This window comes from Strongylocentrotus purpuratus, unplaced genomic scaffold (assembly GCF_000002235.5).
Source record: "Strongylocentrotus purpuratus isolate Spur 01 unplaced genomic scaffold, Spur_5.0 spur5_scaffold_8, whole genome shotgun sequence".
Lineage (NCBI taxonomy): Eukaryota > Metazoa > Echinodermata > Echinoidea > Camarodonta > Strongylocentrotidae > Strongylocentrotus > Strongylocentrotus purpuratus.
This window is the reverse complement of record NW_022145614.1, coordinates 3,406,828-3,425,147: the sequence shown is the minus strand read 5'-3', so window position 1 is coordinate 3,425,147 and position 18,320 is coordinate 3,406,828. Positions and strand designations below refer to the sequence as shown.

At 35.1% G+C, this 18,320-nt stretch overlaps 2 protein-coding genes across 2 annotated transcripts; one reads left to right on the top strand and one right to left on the bottom strand.

Moving 5' to 3' along the window:
• Window positions 1–446: 446 nt before the first annotated feature.
• LOC576609 (glycine cleavage system H protein) lies at window positions 447–5,013 on the top strand. The gene is made up of 5 exons (XM_776897.4): window positions 447–663; window positions 1,818–1,897; window positions 3,086–3,149; window positions 3,571–3,702; window positions 4,599–5,013. Exons 1-5 carry the CDS (start codon window positions 510–512, stop codon window positions 4,694–4,696), a joined length of 528 nt encoding a protein of 175 aa, XP_781990.2. The 5' UTR covers window positions 447–509; the 3' UTR covers window positions 4,697–5,013.
• Window positions 5,014–8,717: 3,704 nt separating this feature from the next.
• LOC576676 (dynein regulatory complex subunit 4) lies at window positions 8,718–17,348 on the bottom strand. Its single transcript, XM_776957.5, has 11 exons — window positions 17,221–17,348; window positions 15,767–15,868; window positions 14,897–15,094; window positions 13,996–14,202; window positions 13,201–13,255; window positions 12,720–12,925; window positions 12,118–12,285; window positions 11,404–11,490; window positions 10,789–10,998; window positions 10,388–10,453; window positions 8,718–9,895 (listed from the first exon to the last, which is right to left on the bottom strand). Exons 1-11 carry the CDS (start codon window positions 17,221–17,223, stop codon window positions 9,746–9,748), a joined length of 1,452 nt encoding a protein of 483 aa, XP_782050.2. The 5' UTR covers window positions 17,224–17,348; the 3' UTR covers window positions 8,718–9,745.
• Between the last annotated feature and the right edge of the window lie 972 nt (window positions 17,349–18,320).

Below are 18,320 nucleotides of genomic sequence, written 5' to 3'. Positions count from 1 at the left end.
GGCAGATTCATGTTGGGCTTCTGCTGATATGGACTCGGGGGGGGGGGGGGGTGTCCGGACATTCTTAATAATATAAAGCCTTCTCTTTTGTATTCAATTTTAACGAAAAATATTCATCAAAAAGCACTAACCATGATGAATATTTGTCCTTTATAATATTGTCCAATATAAATAAGATTAATGAAATTGCTTGTAAACTTCTTCTTATGCGGACACACAACGTCTGTGTATAATGAAACTAAACATTTCCCTATGCAAACAAACCCCAGAGATTAATTAAGATTACATATCAAGAAAGTGTGATATCTCCTTATTGTTCTTTGTTGATGAGTGCAACCCATTGTAGATCAGATCGATGGTGCTACGACATCCATTTCAATCCCCATGACCTCCTATATCCTCCGCCTCGTCTCCTGACGGCCAGTTAGAACAGGAGTTGGACGGTTTATCTGAAGCGGTTATAAAATAAGGTTAACAACCTTTTCACTGCGTGAATTTGATTCTCCAAAATGGCTCTCACTGCTTTGACACGGTGTCTCTCCTCTCAACTGAGACCGACTCTTCGACTTCGTGTATTGGAAAAGTGTCGATCTCTGTCTAAACCTTTGCATTCAACATTCACATTTTCAAGACCGGTGACAATAAGTGCTGCCTTAAATAGCGGTGAGAAAAATGCAACATTTTCATGTACAATTTGCTTGTTGTGGTTCAGCGTGTGCCCATGCGTTGAATTCTGCGTAGGCCTCATGAAGAAAAAAAAAATGGCTGCATGCGCTGCTTCATCAGTGAGAGTGGCCAGTGAGCTGAGTGGGTGTGTCTCGATCTCGGATTGCTAGCTTTGGGTCTTTTGTGAAATAATTGTCGTCTGCTAAAATAATACCTTGGTCAGTAGTGTACATTTTCATGAACGAATTTCCCTTCATTGATAATCTTGATCTATGTAGGTCTAGATCTATTAGTTTTTAAATAGGTCTAGACCTAGACCCTATTCTATTTCTTTTTATTCACGATTTACAATTAAATATGGGCATGGCCATGGCATGGGTCTAATTAAGCACAGACTCTGAGACTGCTGTCTTCGCTGCCTATGGATGGTAGATGGATATAGATTAATTAATATCCATGTTACTTGTTAGGGGTTCAAACTTTGAGAGATTGCATTGTGATGCGATGTGTGCTATTATTAAAGGATTTTATATTTATACTAATAATTAATATCGATATCATGTACTGAAAACAAAATGTTGAATAAAGTGAATGATAGAATTAGAAGATGATAATTGAATGACAAAGAAATAAATATAACTTTTCCTAATCTCCTCAAACAATACAAGTATAGACATGATGAGAAATGTAACTTGCATTGTGATACAGAAAGCAAATTCTGTCCCTTTTTTCTGAATAATCTAAAAAATCTAAATCTAATTAAATTTAAAAAATCAATTTCTTGATCTTCTAATTCTATCATTAGAAGATCAAGAAATATATTTTAAAAATGTACATACAGTTTTTATTTGCTCATATTATTCAGAAAGAATAATATAATATTTCACATTGTAAGTTACATTTCTCATGTCTATACTCCTTTTGAGGAGATTAGGAAAAGTTATGTTTAATTCTTTGTCAGTCAATTTAACCAGAACTTATCTTTCCCTGCATAAGAATAGTTTGATTGTTGTACTGCACAAAGGAGATACACATTGAGCAAAACTGCTCTTGAAGAAGTCAACCTGCCTACATAGTACATTGTCAGAGAGTTACCCGGTAGACAAAATCTGAAGCAATGAGAATCTTGTATGTATGCATTTCCCTTTCAGATAAAAAGTTCAGCAAAGACCATGAATGGATCACAACAGAAGGAGGGAATGGAACAGTAGGAATCACACAATATGCACAGGTAATGTGACCTGAGCGGGCTGAAGTAGAGAAAAGAGGGATGAAGGGTGAGGAAAAGAGTACTGTCAGGGGAGATACATTATAATCCAAGATTATTATGGACCAATATTATTAATTTAAAAGTCATGAAAAGGCACCAAATATCAACAAACATCTTCACAACAACTCCAAAAGACAAAATAATCCCAGCTATGCATTTTTTTAAAGGCATTTGATAGCCAAAAACTTGACAAAATTTGGCATTAAAAAAAAAAAAAAAAAAAAAAGATTTTTTTTATCTGATCATTTTTGTTGATCAGTGATCAGAAATTATTATCCAATCTCACCTGATCGGCTCAAGATCAGCCCCCGATCCGATGGCGGTTTACAGGCCTAAATGTGGCCTGAGCGGGCTGAAGTAGAGACAAAAGGGATGAAGGGTTAGGAAAAGAGCACTAGGTCAGGGGAGATACTGTGTACCTTGTAGAGATAATCCCATCAGAGACTCACTGAGAACTACAAGAGCTACATCCAGATGAGTGATGATTGGGGATGCATCAAGTGAATAAGAGAAAACCTAGGATGTACATTTACAATGAGTAGAGTTAGGTTAAAAATAAATTAATATTTTGAGGTTAAAAGCCAGTGGGGAATCAACACTGCTTTATAGCAGTTGCTATTTTCATAACAGGATGCTTCTAAATCCTGTTTGATGATTTCAGGTATTTCTGATGTGAGTCAATGATTTTGAGGATAAGATTATTAGCTCTCCGTAGCCTTAAAGATAAGCTCAAGTTGTTGCAATGATAGAACATAAATTCTTTCAGAATCCAACAAAACTCTCACTGAATGTTCAAGATTACACATAAATGATATATATGCCAAACAATTTGGTAGAAAAAGTATAGGGGCTGAGTAATGAGCATAGAAAGAAAAGGGTAAGTAGGCTTGACACCATGTGCTTAACACAGGTAACTATTTGCTAATGGTAGTTGTGTTTTTTATCAAAGATGATGCCCAGTAAGTTTGTGTGTGTTTGTTTTTATTATTGGTTCAAACAATCAATCTGCTACAGGATAAACAATCCAGAATAAATAAAAAGATACAATTTTCATACCAGAGCTCAAGATTAGCTTTAATAGGCTTGGCCAAATTTTGTTTGTGTGTACACTGCATGATATCAGTAAATCATTGTCATTCTTTCTTACAGGAAAAACTTGGTGATATTGTGTATGTGCAGTTGCCAGAAATTGGAGACAGTTTAGAACAAGATGGTGAGTATAATTCAGATAGAATTCATTGTTTTCAAGAATAGCTTTTTATGATAGAATATCATCAATATCATGTATTATGATAAGTTAAGAATTTTTTTTGAATATGCCAACTCATTTCCCTTTCCGTCAATGTCTTTTCATGAAGTTCATACGTTCTGCGTTTAGATCCTTTTGGTTATACCTTTGATCTGTAAATGTAATGTAAAATTAGTCATCTATGGCATCATGAAAATTTGTTTTTATTATATGAAAGAAGTGGGCATGTGTTGTTCTGTTATTTCCAGCATGAAATTTCAGCACATTCGAACCACTCCAGAAATTTGCCAAAGTTTCCTGCATATGAAATTATCTGTTTTCACATTACTAATATACCTTTTAGACTTGTTGAATGAATGTAGTCTTGTTGTTTTTGTATCCTCAGGTGATTTTGGAGCTTTAGAGAGTGTGAAGGCAGCGAGTGATCTCTTCTCTCCTGTTACTGGTGATGTCATAGAGATCAATTCAATACTAGAATCTACGCCATCCTTGGTCAATCAGGATCCATTTGGAGAAGGTGAGAATCTTAGAAAAACGCTATGATTTGAGAAATGTTTGCCACTGTAATGTCGTCCTAAAATGTTGGATGCTGTAACATTGATACAGGTTAACAAATATTTTGTTCTCTGTGTAACAGACACAGTGCAGTACTTTGTACTGTTATGTCATGTGAATAATAAGGATGTCAGATTTATTCACACTGAATTTGTTATAAATCATAAGTCATAAATTATTTAAAATATTGCCAACCTAACAGAGCTGCATATAATTATGAAGTCATACATGGGCTAGATGTCTGGTAAATTCTTGACAGGTTTTGATGAAAATGTCACACTTTCATTACCAAAATCTTATAGAGTTGGTTATCAATATGCTCTCCGTATTTCCAGCTTTGTTTGAAATTGATTGTCAATGTTTCTCTCTTAGCCCTCCACACCCTGTAAGATTCTGATGTGATCAAATTTTTGAAGAAATCTGAAAATCTCAATAGCAAGAAATATGTAAAACTACATATGTGAAGCCTTCCAAAATTGTGATTTTGTATACCGGTAGTCATATTGACAGTTTTTATACTAAAATAAAAATTTGTTGGGCGTTTTAAGTCTTCCTACATATCACTTTTTTGTTGTTTCTCATTTGATCGCCATCATGAACTGTTCTATGAATTTCAAACATTAATGATCAGCTTGAAATGAGGAACAGTGATGAGTCTGATATCGCCTTGACTTGGTCTGAAAAACCTGCAGTACCTAACATGCAAATTATCTTTGTTACTTTTTTCATTAGGTATCTCATTCTGGAAGAATAAACATGTTCCAATTTTCATACTTTTTGCTCTTATGATTTATTTTAAAAGCAAATATTATTGAGATTGTACAAAATGTGATTGACTCGATTGTTTTCTTCTTTCAGGTTGGATAATTAAGATAAAGCTGAGCAACCCATCAGAGATTGATGATCTCATGACTGAGGAACAATACAACAAGTTTGTCGAAGATTTGGATGAATGATCATGAATCAGTTACAGTGCTCCCCAAATGACCTGTATCTCTGTGAACTTTGACCTCAGGAATTTCATGACATACGTCCCGAGGAGGGTGCACCACTGAGTCATTATAATTCAGTATTCTTTCTAATTACAAATTACAATTAAGCTGATTGTGAATGAGATCGAAGGAAGAATGAAAGAATGGAATACAGTTTAGCCCTAGCTAGCTTAGCAAATGCAGTGGCATGTAAACATGCATTCAGAATGTACGAGGCATGATTGTTGGTGATATGAGTGTATTGAGAAATGTACCTTGATCTGCATGTCTATGATTAGCAGCATTGATAATATTAAAGATATAGGTGAGTTCTGGTCATCCGATTGCATTGTGAAAGAAAAGGTGTGGAATGGATCAGAAAAAGTTGATCATGTAGCATGTAAGTTTTGGTGTGTACTGCAAAGTTCTGGAGTCATCAAAATCATAATAAATTTGGCCCAGTCTTGGTAAAGTAACAAGCACTGTACGCAGAAAGGTGTATATGGGACTACACAAATGGTGTCGGGGCTACTAACCTTGATTTCCTAATCTTTCTATGCTCATTACTCAGCCATTATACATTTTCTACCAAAATTGTTTGGCAAATAATATTTATTTGTAATCTTGAACATTCAGTGTAATTTTTGTTTGATTCTGTGAGAATCAATTTTTTTTTTTTTACCAGAACTCACCTTTATCATTAAGCGTTATCCAGATAGCACAGGTATTTCTTAGCTCCAGGGCCACATGATATGGCTCCACCTTATGCAATTAAATCATGATTTTCAACAATTATGCATTTTACATTCTGGGCTTTTCTTTACGTACCACTACCTTTCGCTTATACTTATCCACCTTGTGTTGCAAAAAGAAGAAAGATATAATTTGATATAGGTGAGTGCCTTTGTCGTCATATTTTCTGGCTCTCAGCTATTCCCTTCACTGTAAGCAACTTTTCTGTCTTCTGGTGTTGGTTTATTAATTTTTTTTTAGAGGTAGTATATTCCAAATATGTAGTTTAATAAACAGTAATTTTGTTTTGCAAATTCTTTTAGTTGTCAGAATATACAGGTGTAGTTTATAGAAGGCATGAACCAATAATGGTCTTGTCCTTACAACTTGCATTTTTATCCTTTCCAATGAAAATGTTTGGGATTTATTTCCACTGTCAGAAATACCGGTAGGTTGATTTTATCAATGAGAGATAACAAAAGAAGCTCATATGTTACACCAGCAGTTACGGCTGGCCAAGCAATAGCAAATGCTGATAAAATCAGTGATTTATGCTTCTTTACATGCTTCTTTACATTATTAATTTGATTTAGATCACTGATTTAAATTGAGATTCAAACAAAAAATGATAAAATGGCCAATCCTACCAATTTGATTTATTGTATACTTTGAAACTAGCACAGAGAGATTGTCAGATAATGATCAATAGTCAAAATTTCATGAGATTGAATATGTGATGAATGATGCTTCAATGAGTTTTAGTGTGCTTTAGGAGATCATTTTCAAAGTGTTTCTCTTCTTTATATCTTTCTATTGTTCATATTTACAATTTCCTTGATTGTCACACTTCAAAGAAGTAACAAAATAATAGCTTTACATGTAGGTGTAGAGTTTGATTTCTTGCAAAAATTATCAAATTTACTTCATTCATGGCATATCGCTCCCGTATCAAATGCAACCTGCGCACCGTGTGAAAGTTTAGTTTGTGTTTATATGGCAAATACCTTTCACATTTAAAATTTGTACGTAATCATTTCAAGGGAGATATTGACCGTATGAAACATGGGTGGTATTGATTCTGTAGGTGGGAAGTTGTTCTTTTAAATCATACCATTACATGTACTACCTACTTTTATTTGACAGGGTCTAGACCAGAAGTGGCAAGGGTAATAAATATATCCATCTTTGTTGGTAATTGCTAAGTTAAAGGGTACATGTGTGTGTGTAGACAAACCAAGTTTTATTTCATCAGTATAGAAATAAAACTTACACACTGTATGATTTATCATAGTAAAAGTGGTACCCAAGAAAGTTATTCTAATTTCATGCTAGATCAAGAGATTGAATTGATATCACTTTTTGAGATGGTGTAGGATGTGTTTATGCCTGACATAGCATCAGCTCTTTGATGTCAACTGGAATCCCACCATGAGGATCATACAGAATGGGTGGATAAGATACCGTCCATAAACAGTCCATGAATATGAATAGAATTAGTAATATGTCTATCATCTTTAGGCATTATTCCCTACGATGTGATATTTTTGAGTTCTAACTCATGTTACAATCTAGTTATTGTGTTGGCATTATTTTCATTTGCATAGTCCTTCCTTTTGTCCTTGTGAAGAAAAAAAAATGTATTGTTGTGTGTACATGTAAAATGTTATGTGCATCTTTGAAATGGACTGCCATGGATGATAAATCATCATTACCATATACCATTTATAAAGGCATAGTATGATTATGCTGATTGTAGCAAAACATATTTAAAGACGTCTATGATAATGATTGTGCAGAATATCGCATAGAATATTTGTACGAAATCATGAAACCGATGGCTGATCAGTACGTTCATGTTTCAGCTTATCTGTATGCAGTTGACTGGATGAATAAATTCCATGTAACTTTGATATACAATAATGGCTGTGGATTTTGTATGGAAGCCTCATTTATCTCAACATTTGACAGGGAAACACCACATTTTGCTCCCTTTCATGACAAGGGGTTTATTTTTTTTCTTCAAATAAAGAGGAAAGAAAAGATGTGGGGAAATATATGTGGAGGGATAGGAATCTCTATAGAGATTACGAGTTTCTAAAAGGATAGAAATGGGAGAGAGGGGGAAGAGATTTAAAGTGACTCGGTAACATTGTTGAAGGTTGATGAAAAAAAATTGCTTAATTTTTGTATAAAATGTTACTTACTATATTCCTTCTACTATACTAACCCTCTGACATGCAAAAAATCCTGAACAAATTCTCAAACCACAAAGATATCTATGGTTTTCTTTGAAGGCGTCGATGTGAGGCACCCTCTAACAGTGATTAACAGTAAATTCTCCCAACCATTTTTGAATGTTCCCAACCGTTTTTTCCATGAGAAAAATACATAAAACAGGCTATAAAAATCTGTCAACACTTCAATGTCTGGAATGGAATGTAGAGCCATTTTATTGCTTTGCGACGATTTACATTCATCTAAAATGTAATTAAATTGTCCTTGTCTTGAGGCTGAATAGGCTTTGACAAGTAGCAGAATAGAAGTAGAATAATATAGTTAGGAGAATTAAGGAATCGATCAGATCAGTTTTTCCCAAATGGTACCATGAATAATGATCTGTTTTCACTCAAATTTTCAGATTATCTTTAATTGTACATCTAGCATTGAAGTCACTATCTTAGCACCACTATCTCTCATCTGAACAATGTTACAAAGTCCCTTTAAGAAAGGGAAGGACCCTACTGCAGGCTTTATGTGGCTCTGCATTGGACTACCCTGCTTTTAAAAGAAAACATGAATACATGTAAAGAAGTAAACCGGGAGGGGAAGAAAGACAATGAGATTTTCATTTTGGAATAGGGACAAGAGAGATGGGAAGATGGTAATGGGAGAGAGAAGAGAAACAAGAGGTTGAGAAAGACAGCAATGGAGAATGAGAGGGGAAGAGAGAGAGAGAGAGAGAGAGAGAGGGAGCGAGAGGGAGGGTAGAAAGAGAAATCAGTCGTACTAGATCATGTTGAGTGATTTTGAAGTTGTACTTGTAACACAACATTACAGCATTTAAAGAGAGATAGTAACCACAGTGCCTTTTTATCTATCAAAGCATAGAGAGAGAGAGTGAAAATTGATGAAGCATGCTCACTGATGAAATTCAGTGTGCATTAAGATATCAGAGTGAAAATATAGTTCATTTGCGCTGGATACAATAAACACCAACTATTCATAGTGTGAATATCCAAGGAAGTAGAATACTACAGGAAACAAAAGACAACAGTTTTGTTTTTGTACACGCTTATAAGCAGGATTTTATTCACATCGATACACAAAGATCTATATGTTTTTCAAAGCAACAACCTGTACAAATTTGCTATAATTCAATATTTTTACAAATATTTACACAGAATAAATGTGTACAAAGTGAATGTGTACAACTAATTTAACTTGAATACACAGTCATTGTATATACCTATGCAGCTTCCCAAACAATAATTTCTCTGTTCTTTTGATACCCTCAGACTCCTCTGTAACAGTCTTGTATAATGAACCCAGGTTTGGTGTCCTTACTCTCTCCTTACAGGCTCCAAAACAATTCTTACGATAAAATGTTAAAAAGGTTACTTTCTCTAGGTAGAGTATTTTGATAAGTTACTATGATAAATTTGCCAATAAATGATTCAACCTATCGATACCAAACAAATCTGCCAACTCATGAAACATGAAAGGCCAACCATATCCTCCTTCCACTTAAAAAATATCAAAAAGTAAATAAATATGAATGAGAAATATAAATAATCATATCCCTGGGCTTCCCATGGAAACTGGCCTTTCAGAGCATAGAAAAGTTATATGTTTCTGGACGGAAATAAATTCAATACAATACAACACAAACATCCTGCTCCATGCCATCCATTACTTTCTGATGATATTACCTGAATCTGTGTAAGTCTAGCTCACACTGATATCATTTGTTTATGAGGGACTTTTTTTTCTTCCAAACATGAACAATCAAGACAAGGAGAAGACACAGTATGGAGAAATAATGCATAAATATTGTGCTGACTGATGCTGGGGATACGACTTACTTGCTTTGGTATCTACGTGTTACAAAACCTCTTTACAAACTATTTTGTGTAACTGTGGTGCTGCCATTAAACTTTTCAAAGCAGTACGATAGTGTTCTAATGGCAGAACTGCAATGGATATTCAAAGGAGTAATTATGAGTCTATATGATCAATATTCCAAAAATGTTCCTGGAAATGTGAGTGACCATGGAAATGACCGTTGATTGATTAACGTGAAGATTATGTAGGAGCAGCCACTAATCCTGCTGCTCCCTGCCCAAGCTGCTGTCCTCCTATTGTGCTCTCAAGGGGCTTGAACCCTAGTTCTTCAGTTGGAACGCCAAACGCCTGCAGCTTGGCCTCGTATGTACGTAGTAGGTCGTTGTGTGCCTGTACGGTAGATGAAAACAGAAAGAGATGTACTGATTGTGAGTAAATAAGCAGAGTATTTACATGATGGCATGTTTAAGATTAAGTAAGTGGAGAGTTAAAGAAGCAAAAATTATGTTCTACAGTATGAAAATAAACTACATAAGTTTAAATAACAAGCTATTTAACTTTCATGAAGTTTATTATACTTTTAAAAGAAATGCTCACGATGATGACGGTATGTGTCAAAATCTGTTTACCGGTAATAAAAAATTTAAAAAATACCAAAATCTAATAGAAATAAAAAATCTCAATAAAATTCAGTAATGACAACAACTCGTCATACCATTGATGGTAACTTTGTCATCAATGGTAACTACCATATAAACCTTGATTTTGATTGGCTGTTGAGCCCTGTTACCACGGTAGTTGCCAATGATGGCAAAGTTACCATCAATGGTAAGTTTTATGCAACAGGCCCAGTTCTTTATTCCTCAAGGTCATTAGTCTTACCTTGCAGACTCGAGCCAGCTCATACTGCAGATCTTTGATGGCACTGTTCTTGGAATCCAAGACATCCTACAGAAGACAAAAAGAGGTAAAGTGTTCATCAGTTCCAAGATACAGTCACCATTAAACAATGGTGATTCATCACCATAATTTATCCTCACAATCAGTCAATGTCACAATCACTGTTACAATCACTATTCTGATTTTATCCCTATCATCATCATCATCAAAACCATCATCATAGCTTTTATAATTAACATCATCATGATGATGATCATCATCTTCATTGTTATTGTTGTCATCATCATTATCATCATAGTTGTTATTGTCATCATCATCTTCTTCATCATCATTATCCACATCACTATCAACATAGCAGCAACATATCTAACCACAAAACCTACCTCCAGTTTTCTTGTAACCACTGTGAGAGCCGTAGGATCCAGATTGGATGCAGAGAGAACCTCGTTGAGTTGAGCCTCCTTCTTCTCCAGCGTGTCAGAGAGGGCGCCAAGCTTCTTCTCCAGGAGAAGATTCTTAAAGGAGCTCTTCTGCTGGACCTCATGGATGGCCTTCACAAACTTGGCATACAGTTCATCTCTCTCACTCTGCAACTGTACGTGGAGAAACAAGGAAACAATCAGCATTATTACTTCACAAACTAAAGCAATCAAGGTAAAAACGAGGAGCCCACTACACATATAATGTAAACACATAGACTTAAAGAACCTGAAAGTATGGTTATTGAACTAAAAAACTTTCTAGAGAGGAAAGAAACTGGTGTAGTTTGAGGTCTACATGCTGAAATAATCTTAGATGCATTCTTCAAATCAAGCGGTATTAGAGATTTTTTCTTCTATGAATTATAACCTTTACAGAGAAGGAAATGGAACTAAATTAAAATATGGATACATGTAGATAATTAGGTCACAAATATGAATATAAAGATATACAGATATGAAAAGCATTATGTGGATTGAATATTCTAGGGAAGTTATTCAAAAAAGGTTCATGCTTACCTGTTCAAACCTCTGTTCCAGTACATCATGCTCCCATTGAAGATCTTTGTATTCCTTATCCATGATCTTTAACCTTGCCTTAGCACTCTGTAGAAGAAAGCATGGGATTAATGGAATGATATCACTTGTGATATATCATATTGGGTACAAATTATATTGTTACATAGTAGACTAAAAATGAAATAAATAATAACTACACACAGACAGCTAATTTATACAAGAACTTGTCTTTTGTGTCATAACCATTTGTCCACTAAGGAAAGGAGACTTGTTAGTGTCGATCAAAATATTTTCACCTTTATATAACCATGGATTCATCAAGTAAGTTTCTAAGCAAATGGGCTTTCAAAAACTCTCAATATGGCAAGATACAACATCAATTCATTGTGTAATGACCAACAGATCATCTATGATGACCCTTTATCTTCACAAGTTTGCCACATGGACAAAGAAACAAGAAAGGAAGAAAAGATAAATTCCATTTTTACCAAGACGATAATTTTGGCCTGAAAAAGGGTACTGACAAATTGTCAATTATCATGGCTTTTTATCCTCAAACTTGATGGTTCACAAATCAAAACATATGTAAAGAGCAACAAAGGAAGATTGGCATATAATGTTAGGGCCAGTCTGGAAATCAAGCCGATACCAATTGCTTCAGAGATATCTTCAAGACACAACTCCAAGCTATCCAAGGAGCATGATCATACTTACAGCCAACGAAGCCTTGTCCTTCTCATAGTTAGCTAGTTGTCTGGTAAGTTCCGTCACCTCCTCCCTAGCCTTCTCTAGAGGCTCCTTCAGACGTCTGTTCTCAGCCTGGATCTCATTCATGTGCTTCTCCATCCTCTCCTCCTTCTTCTTCATTTCTTCTACTTGTTCCTATGGCAACAAAGATTCAAATTGAAAATAAGTATTTATAGTCTTCTTGGAAATTCCTTTTTTTACTGGTTTAATCAATTTACAAAACGAAACGATCATAGATAAGATGGGAAGAAATACATGTAGAATGGGGATATCTCGTGCAAAATGAGTTTGAGTAGTGATGACAAGCAAAGCTTATATGTTTCAATTACATACAAAGGCTAAAACATATAAAACAATGTTTCCCATCTCTCAAATATCTTTGCAAAAAAATCATACTGACTCAGAATCATCATTCTTTTATAGCACAATACATCTTTGAAAAAGGTTTCACTATGGTTAGCAAAAGTGCAAGAAGAGACACTGCAAATAGGAAAAACATTGGTGTGTAGTATATCCATGAATTTCAATGTCAACATTTATTTTCCAATTCCAAATAAAGTAAGCTTTACCTTGAGTGAATTAATAAGAGCCAAGTTATTGAGTGTGATGTCATTGTAATAGTTCTTGATGTCACTGAAAGCTTTCTCATGATTCCTCATTAGTGTGTTGATCTGACTGTTCTTTCTCTCCTCGATCTCATGGATCTCTGTCTTCCGTCGCAGTTCAAGCTCTTCTCTCAAAGAACGCATCTTCCTCTCGTACTTAGCCTCAATTTCTAGGGGACAGATTGAACAGTAAAAGCTGGGTTAATGTCAGTGTTCCAATCATTAAGAAGCAAGTCATTATGTTGACAGATTCAACAGAATTCCTTTTAAATTATGCCGTTCATTTTTGTTCTTTTCCCAGCATCTATGCAACTTCTATATTCAACATCAAAAACATGAACATAATTGGTTGAATTGCTCCAGTATTATTTAAACAATTTGAGAAGGAACACAGTATAATACACAAAGGACCAGAATAAAACTAATATTCCAGAATTAATCTTACCTCTTGCTTCTCTTTCAAAGTCAGCTCTAAGATTAGTCACCAACTCATCATTTTTCTACAAAGAAACACAAGTGATTGAACAAATGAAAATATTATGCAAAAAGAATTTGGTAATGGGAAATGAATACTTTAAAAGACATTGAAGACAATATTAGATAAAGGTAAAGTTGCCCAAACCTTTTCAACCATCAACATAACTTTGTGCTTAAAATAAAAGGTAAATTTGTTTCTTACTAGGACTCAAAAAAGAAGTTTGAAAAGAGCTTCTCCTGGGCCCCATTTCACAAAACTTGTCATCAGTGACAAATGAAAATTTGTTGCTATAAGCTAGTGAAATCCTTGCTCCTGATTGAATATCAACAGATTTGTCACTTTTCTGACATTTGTCATTGAAAAAAAAAAAGGCTTTGTGAAACGGGTCCCTAATGTAGTCCTTACTAAAATTTCAATCTCCTTTTGATAGTTTTTCAATTTGTATACTAAAAAATACCCTACTTTTTTAATGTTCAAATCCCATTTTAATGCAAATTTATTTTTGTTGGTTATTTTTTGTTAACACTGCTTCAAACATTAAAATATGGCAAATATTCTAACTCAGTTTCATAATAATGAAGTAGAACTGTCACAAATTGTTAATTACTTCCATTTTTATTGCAAAGGACATTTGCAAAACTATTCTACATTTAATTTAATTATTTGGGGGCATGCAACTTTTCTGATTCTCAACCACTCTCTAAAGTCTTACACAAATGAACGTTATTGATTTACGGTAACCTTCAATCCTACAAGTCTTACCATTTTGAGATCCTTGATGATATCTTCATGAGCTAGCTCCTGCTCCTTGACAGAAACTTTGAGATTGCGTTTATCTTTCCTGAGATCACCTTCTTGTGAACGATTGTCATCCTGAGCAAGCTTCAATGCCACTGCACTCTCTGCTTTCAGTTCAGAGATGTTATTTTGATGCTCGTATAACAAGTGCTTGACTTTTTGCTTGTAAACCTAGGCAAAGGAGAGTCAATGTAATGTTATATTATACTATAGTCACAATACGGAGATTAAGTGCTATCATGTGAATCTTTTGCAAACAAATTGTTAAAAGCAACTGCATTCAAACCCCCTGTGATAATCTTTTTTAAAGAAGATATTCGTTCATGGTTAAACAAAAGTTTATCAAGGACAAACATATTTTCCACCTCTCAATTACTCTACTCTTCTTCTAAAGGTAAAATGTTCTTGTGAAGCCTCAAATGAAAGAAATCAATTATATTTCAGGATAACAAGAAACTGCAAAACAGTTGTTATTCAGAATTCCCCTAATTTTTAGCCCCTAGGTGTATGAAGAAATAAGAAATAACTTTACTTCCCATATATATTTGTTAAAATCATGAAACTGTGAAAAGTGAAAAAATATGATCAAAGACAAAAAAATCATCTAAACATCCAAAATGCATATTAATCTATGTTTTTATTTAATATAACTTCCCATATATATTTGTTAAAATCATGAAACTGTGAAAAGTGAACAAATATGATCAAAGACAAAAAAAAATCATCTAAACATCCAAAATGCATATTAATCTATGTTTTTCTTTAATATTTGGGATAGAATCTTAATATTTGCATACATGATCAGAATTCAAATTCATAAAATTGATGATGGCCTTTAATTTGCCACAAAAACTACAAGACCAACCTTGATTTCAACTTGATGCCTCTCTTCTGCATCTTCCATCTCTCTATCTTTGTTTCTAAGTCCTGCTTTAGACTCATCGAATTGCCTCTTGGTGATCTCCCAGAAAGTGTTCACCTTATCTCTCTCAAGCTGGAAGTAATTCCTCTCTTCTCTCTCCCTATCCAACTCCTCTCGCAACCTTGTGATGTGCTCTTCCAACTGTGGAATAACGGAGGAATGGATAATCATTTATAAAGAGTCACAGTATACAAGGAACTTTCACTTTCTTCCTGTTTAGTTTTAGTGCCAGATTAAAAAAATCAGTTCATTTTTTAAGAATACAGAAGGAGAGCAAAAAACAGTTATACATTCTAGTAAGGTGCAATGTCCTACCCTTAAAATATATTGAAATGATCCTTGTGAATCAGTGCAATCATACTGATGTAATACTCTCTGTATTTTGCTATTGTAATTCTTTTCAAATCATCTGACATTGATACTAGTATAATTCCATTCTTGTGTACCTTTAGGGCATACATGTATCACATTTCTTTGCAATTACCTTCGCATTTCAGGAAAATTTGTTTACCATTGTCATCAATACAGTCTTAAACATTACAAAATTGACCTCTGACATAAATTTTCTCAGGTCATTAAAATATTTATGATTCAATAAAAAAATGTATGAGAACTTGTAAGATTGCATGATTATGAGACATAATGAACATAAGTCACAGGACAGATGAGATAATACTCTTTACACTTTATGATGAATACAAATCAAGGGAAAGGAAGTCAGAAAGATGACCAGAATAAAACAGACATTCTGAGATTCAAACAGCGCATATATATCTTTAAAAAATCGCACATTAATTTTGCACTTCAACTTACCTGCTCTTTAGACATTTCCTCCGTAGATATTCCATCAATGACGGTTGGAGTCTTTGCCTTTGCCGACTTCTTTTTACCCTTCTTCTTCCCTTTTTTTGGAGGCTGATAACAGAAAACAGAAAACAGAAGAAAAAATATACTTTGTGTCAAAGACTTTGCTCTGAGGGTTTTAATGTGTCAAGACACTTTGCAAAATAAAGGTTTCCTAAATTGCAGTTTTATTTTATGACCAAAACAAAATCTATAACTAGACCTCTAGGCCTACTCTAAAAATCTACTCTGTTCATCAAGTGGCACTAACTAGGACCTACCACTAGTGCTGTAACATCACGGATATCTCCAATTCCGTTTAACCGCCTGTCAAAACCGGACGGTTTTCGGTTAAACGATTTATTTTTTTTTTAAATAAATTTTTAAAAAAAAAAAATCATTTTTTTTTTTTTTTTTTTTTTTGGCCGTGTGAAAAAGCAGGAAGGTGATTTAACTGAAGGCGCCGATTTGTGCTTGTGAACTAGTCACAAATAATAGTAACAATGTCGTTTTAGAATAATGTGTAAGATCATTAAAGTAAATTAAAAACTACAGGTAGAGGACCTAGGATAGAACCTTGTGGTACACCATGTGTTAAACTGGGATGAATATATATTGAGATCTATTACAAAGATTACTTTCAAACCAAGATGACAGACAAATTGGAGTGTTGTTCTAGTTTCCAAGTGGTAAGTCATCACACCAATTACTGAGCTGGGAGACATTGCCAGGCATAGTGCCAGGTGGAGGGGCATAAATCGAAACTTAAAAAAAAAAAAAAAAAAAAAAAAAAATTATAAAAATTTTTTTTTTAAAAAAACGGGAAAACGAAACCGTCCAATTAAAAACGGAATCCGCCATGGGCGGTCGGATACCGGACGGTTAAACGTTTGACTACAGCACTACCTACCACAACTAGTTGCTATTAATATTATCAATTATATTATAAACACATCTTTTAAACTATTTATGAAAAGTTGACTTTTGAAAACTGACAGGATAACCAACCTGTGTCAGTCAAATGGTGACTTTCTTTGGCGCTGGCCTCGGTCACTCACTTTGACTTTCTGACCAAACACACAACATGTGGGTAAAATTTCAATAAGAAATGTCATGTTTTTACATGAGTACAAGTACTCGCATATCCCTAGCATCATACTAGACTAAAAGTCTAATTTGAAAATAAATAATGATCAAAATTGTAAATATCACAAATCGGCTGCTGATGTTAGACGCTCACCCCTCATCAAGAGGCGACAGCCTGCCCGAGCTGTGGGCCTAGTAACTTGGTCAAGGTAGCCTCAACTGAACAAATCCTGCTGCCATTACTATTTTTCACTTAATGCTTGTCATCACTTTAATCGGCACATGATAAATGACAAAGTAATTATCAAAAATACTATTGAATTCATTATACTACTCACCATCTTGGATTATATTTGTTTTAAGGTCCCTTTTCGACTAAAAAGTTGCAGTTTTCGTGCCACACTCTGTTTGTTGTTGATCATAGAAACCAATGTAACATACCGGTATATATCCCGGATGTTACTAAGCATGAGCGCCATCTGTTGTCAAATACATTATAGTTTTTGTAAATAATCAATAATAATTATGTACTTCGAGTTTGCCGATAAGTATTTCCTGTTGGTTATAAGGCTGTATGGCTGTACAGGCGCGGATCCAGGGGGGGGGGGGGCCGAGCGGGCCTTGGCCCCCCCCCCCCCCCCCCCCCCCCCCCCGAAAAAAAAAAAAAAAAAAAGAGAGAAGAAAGGAAAAGAAGGGAAAGGGAAAGAGAGGATAAAGGGAAAGAAAGAGGAGGAAGAAGAAAAGAAAAGGGGGAAGAAGGAGATCGGGGGGGGGGGTCGAAAGGGCCTTGCCTCCCAGGCTGTTGACCCCCCCCCCCCCCCATCAAAAAAATAAGAGAGAAAGAAGGAAAGGGAAAGAAAAAAAGGAAAAGAGAAGATACTGGCGTACTAATAGGGGGAGGGGGGAGGGGGCTTGGGGGAAATCAAATTCAAACGTGGTTTATTTCTAATTCCACAACGGTGGATTACAAATAATGCTAAAATGACATCATTTCCGAGATTTTTCCTCACTTTTTAGTAAATTATACGTTTGTATGTGTTTGTTGGAAAATGAAAAATTCCTAAATTTGCAGTCAGGCAAGAAATGTGATTGTTGAGATTCCTACATGTCAGGGCCCGAGGTACTTCAGGGATTGGGAGCCTCGAGCCCCCCCCCCCCCCCCCCCCACTTTTTATGAAAAAGTATATTAAAGAGAAATAAAATAGAATGAGAGCTAGAAAGAAAGAATAGTTAACTGCCAGTGTTAACAAATAATGAGGCATCAAAATATGCTCATCTGACCGTGATTAATTGCCTAAAACCCCTATTAATACTTCCGGGGGCTCTGCCCCCTTGATTGCACCTTGGGCCCTACGGCGGGCCCTTAGATGCTCATCTGACGGTAAGTTAATGCCTAAACCCCTGATTTTGGGGGGGGGGGGCTCCGCCCCCTGGACCC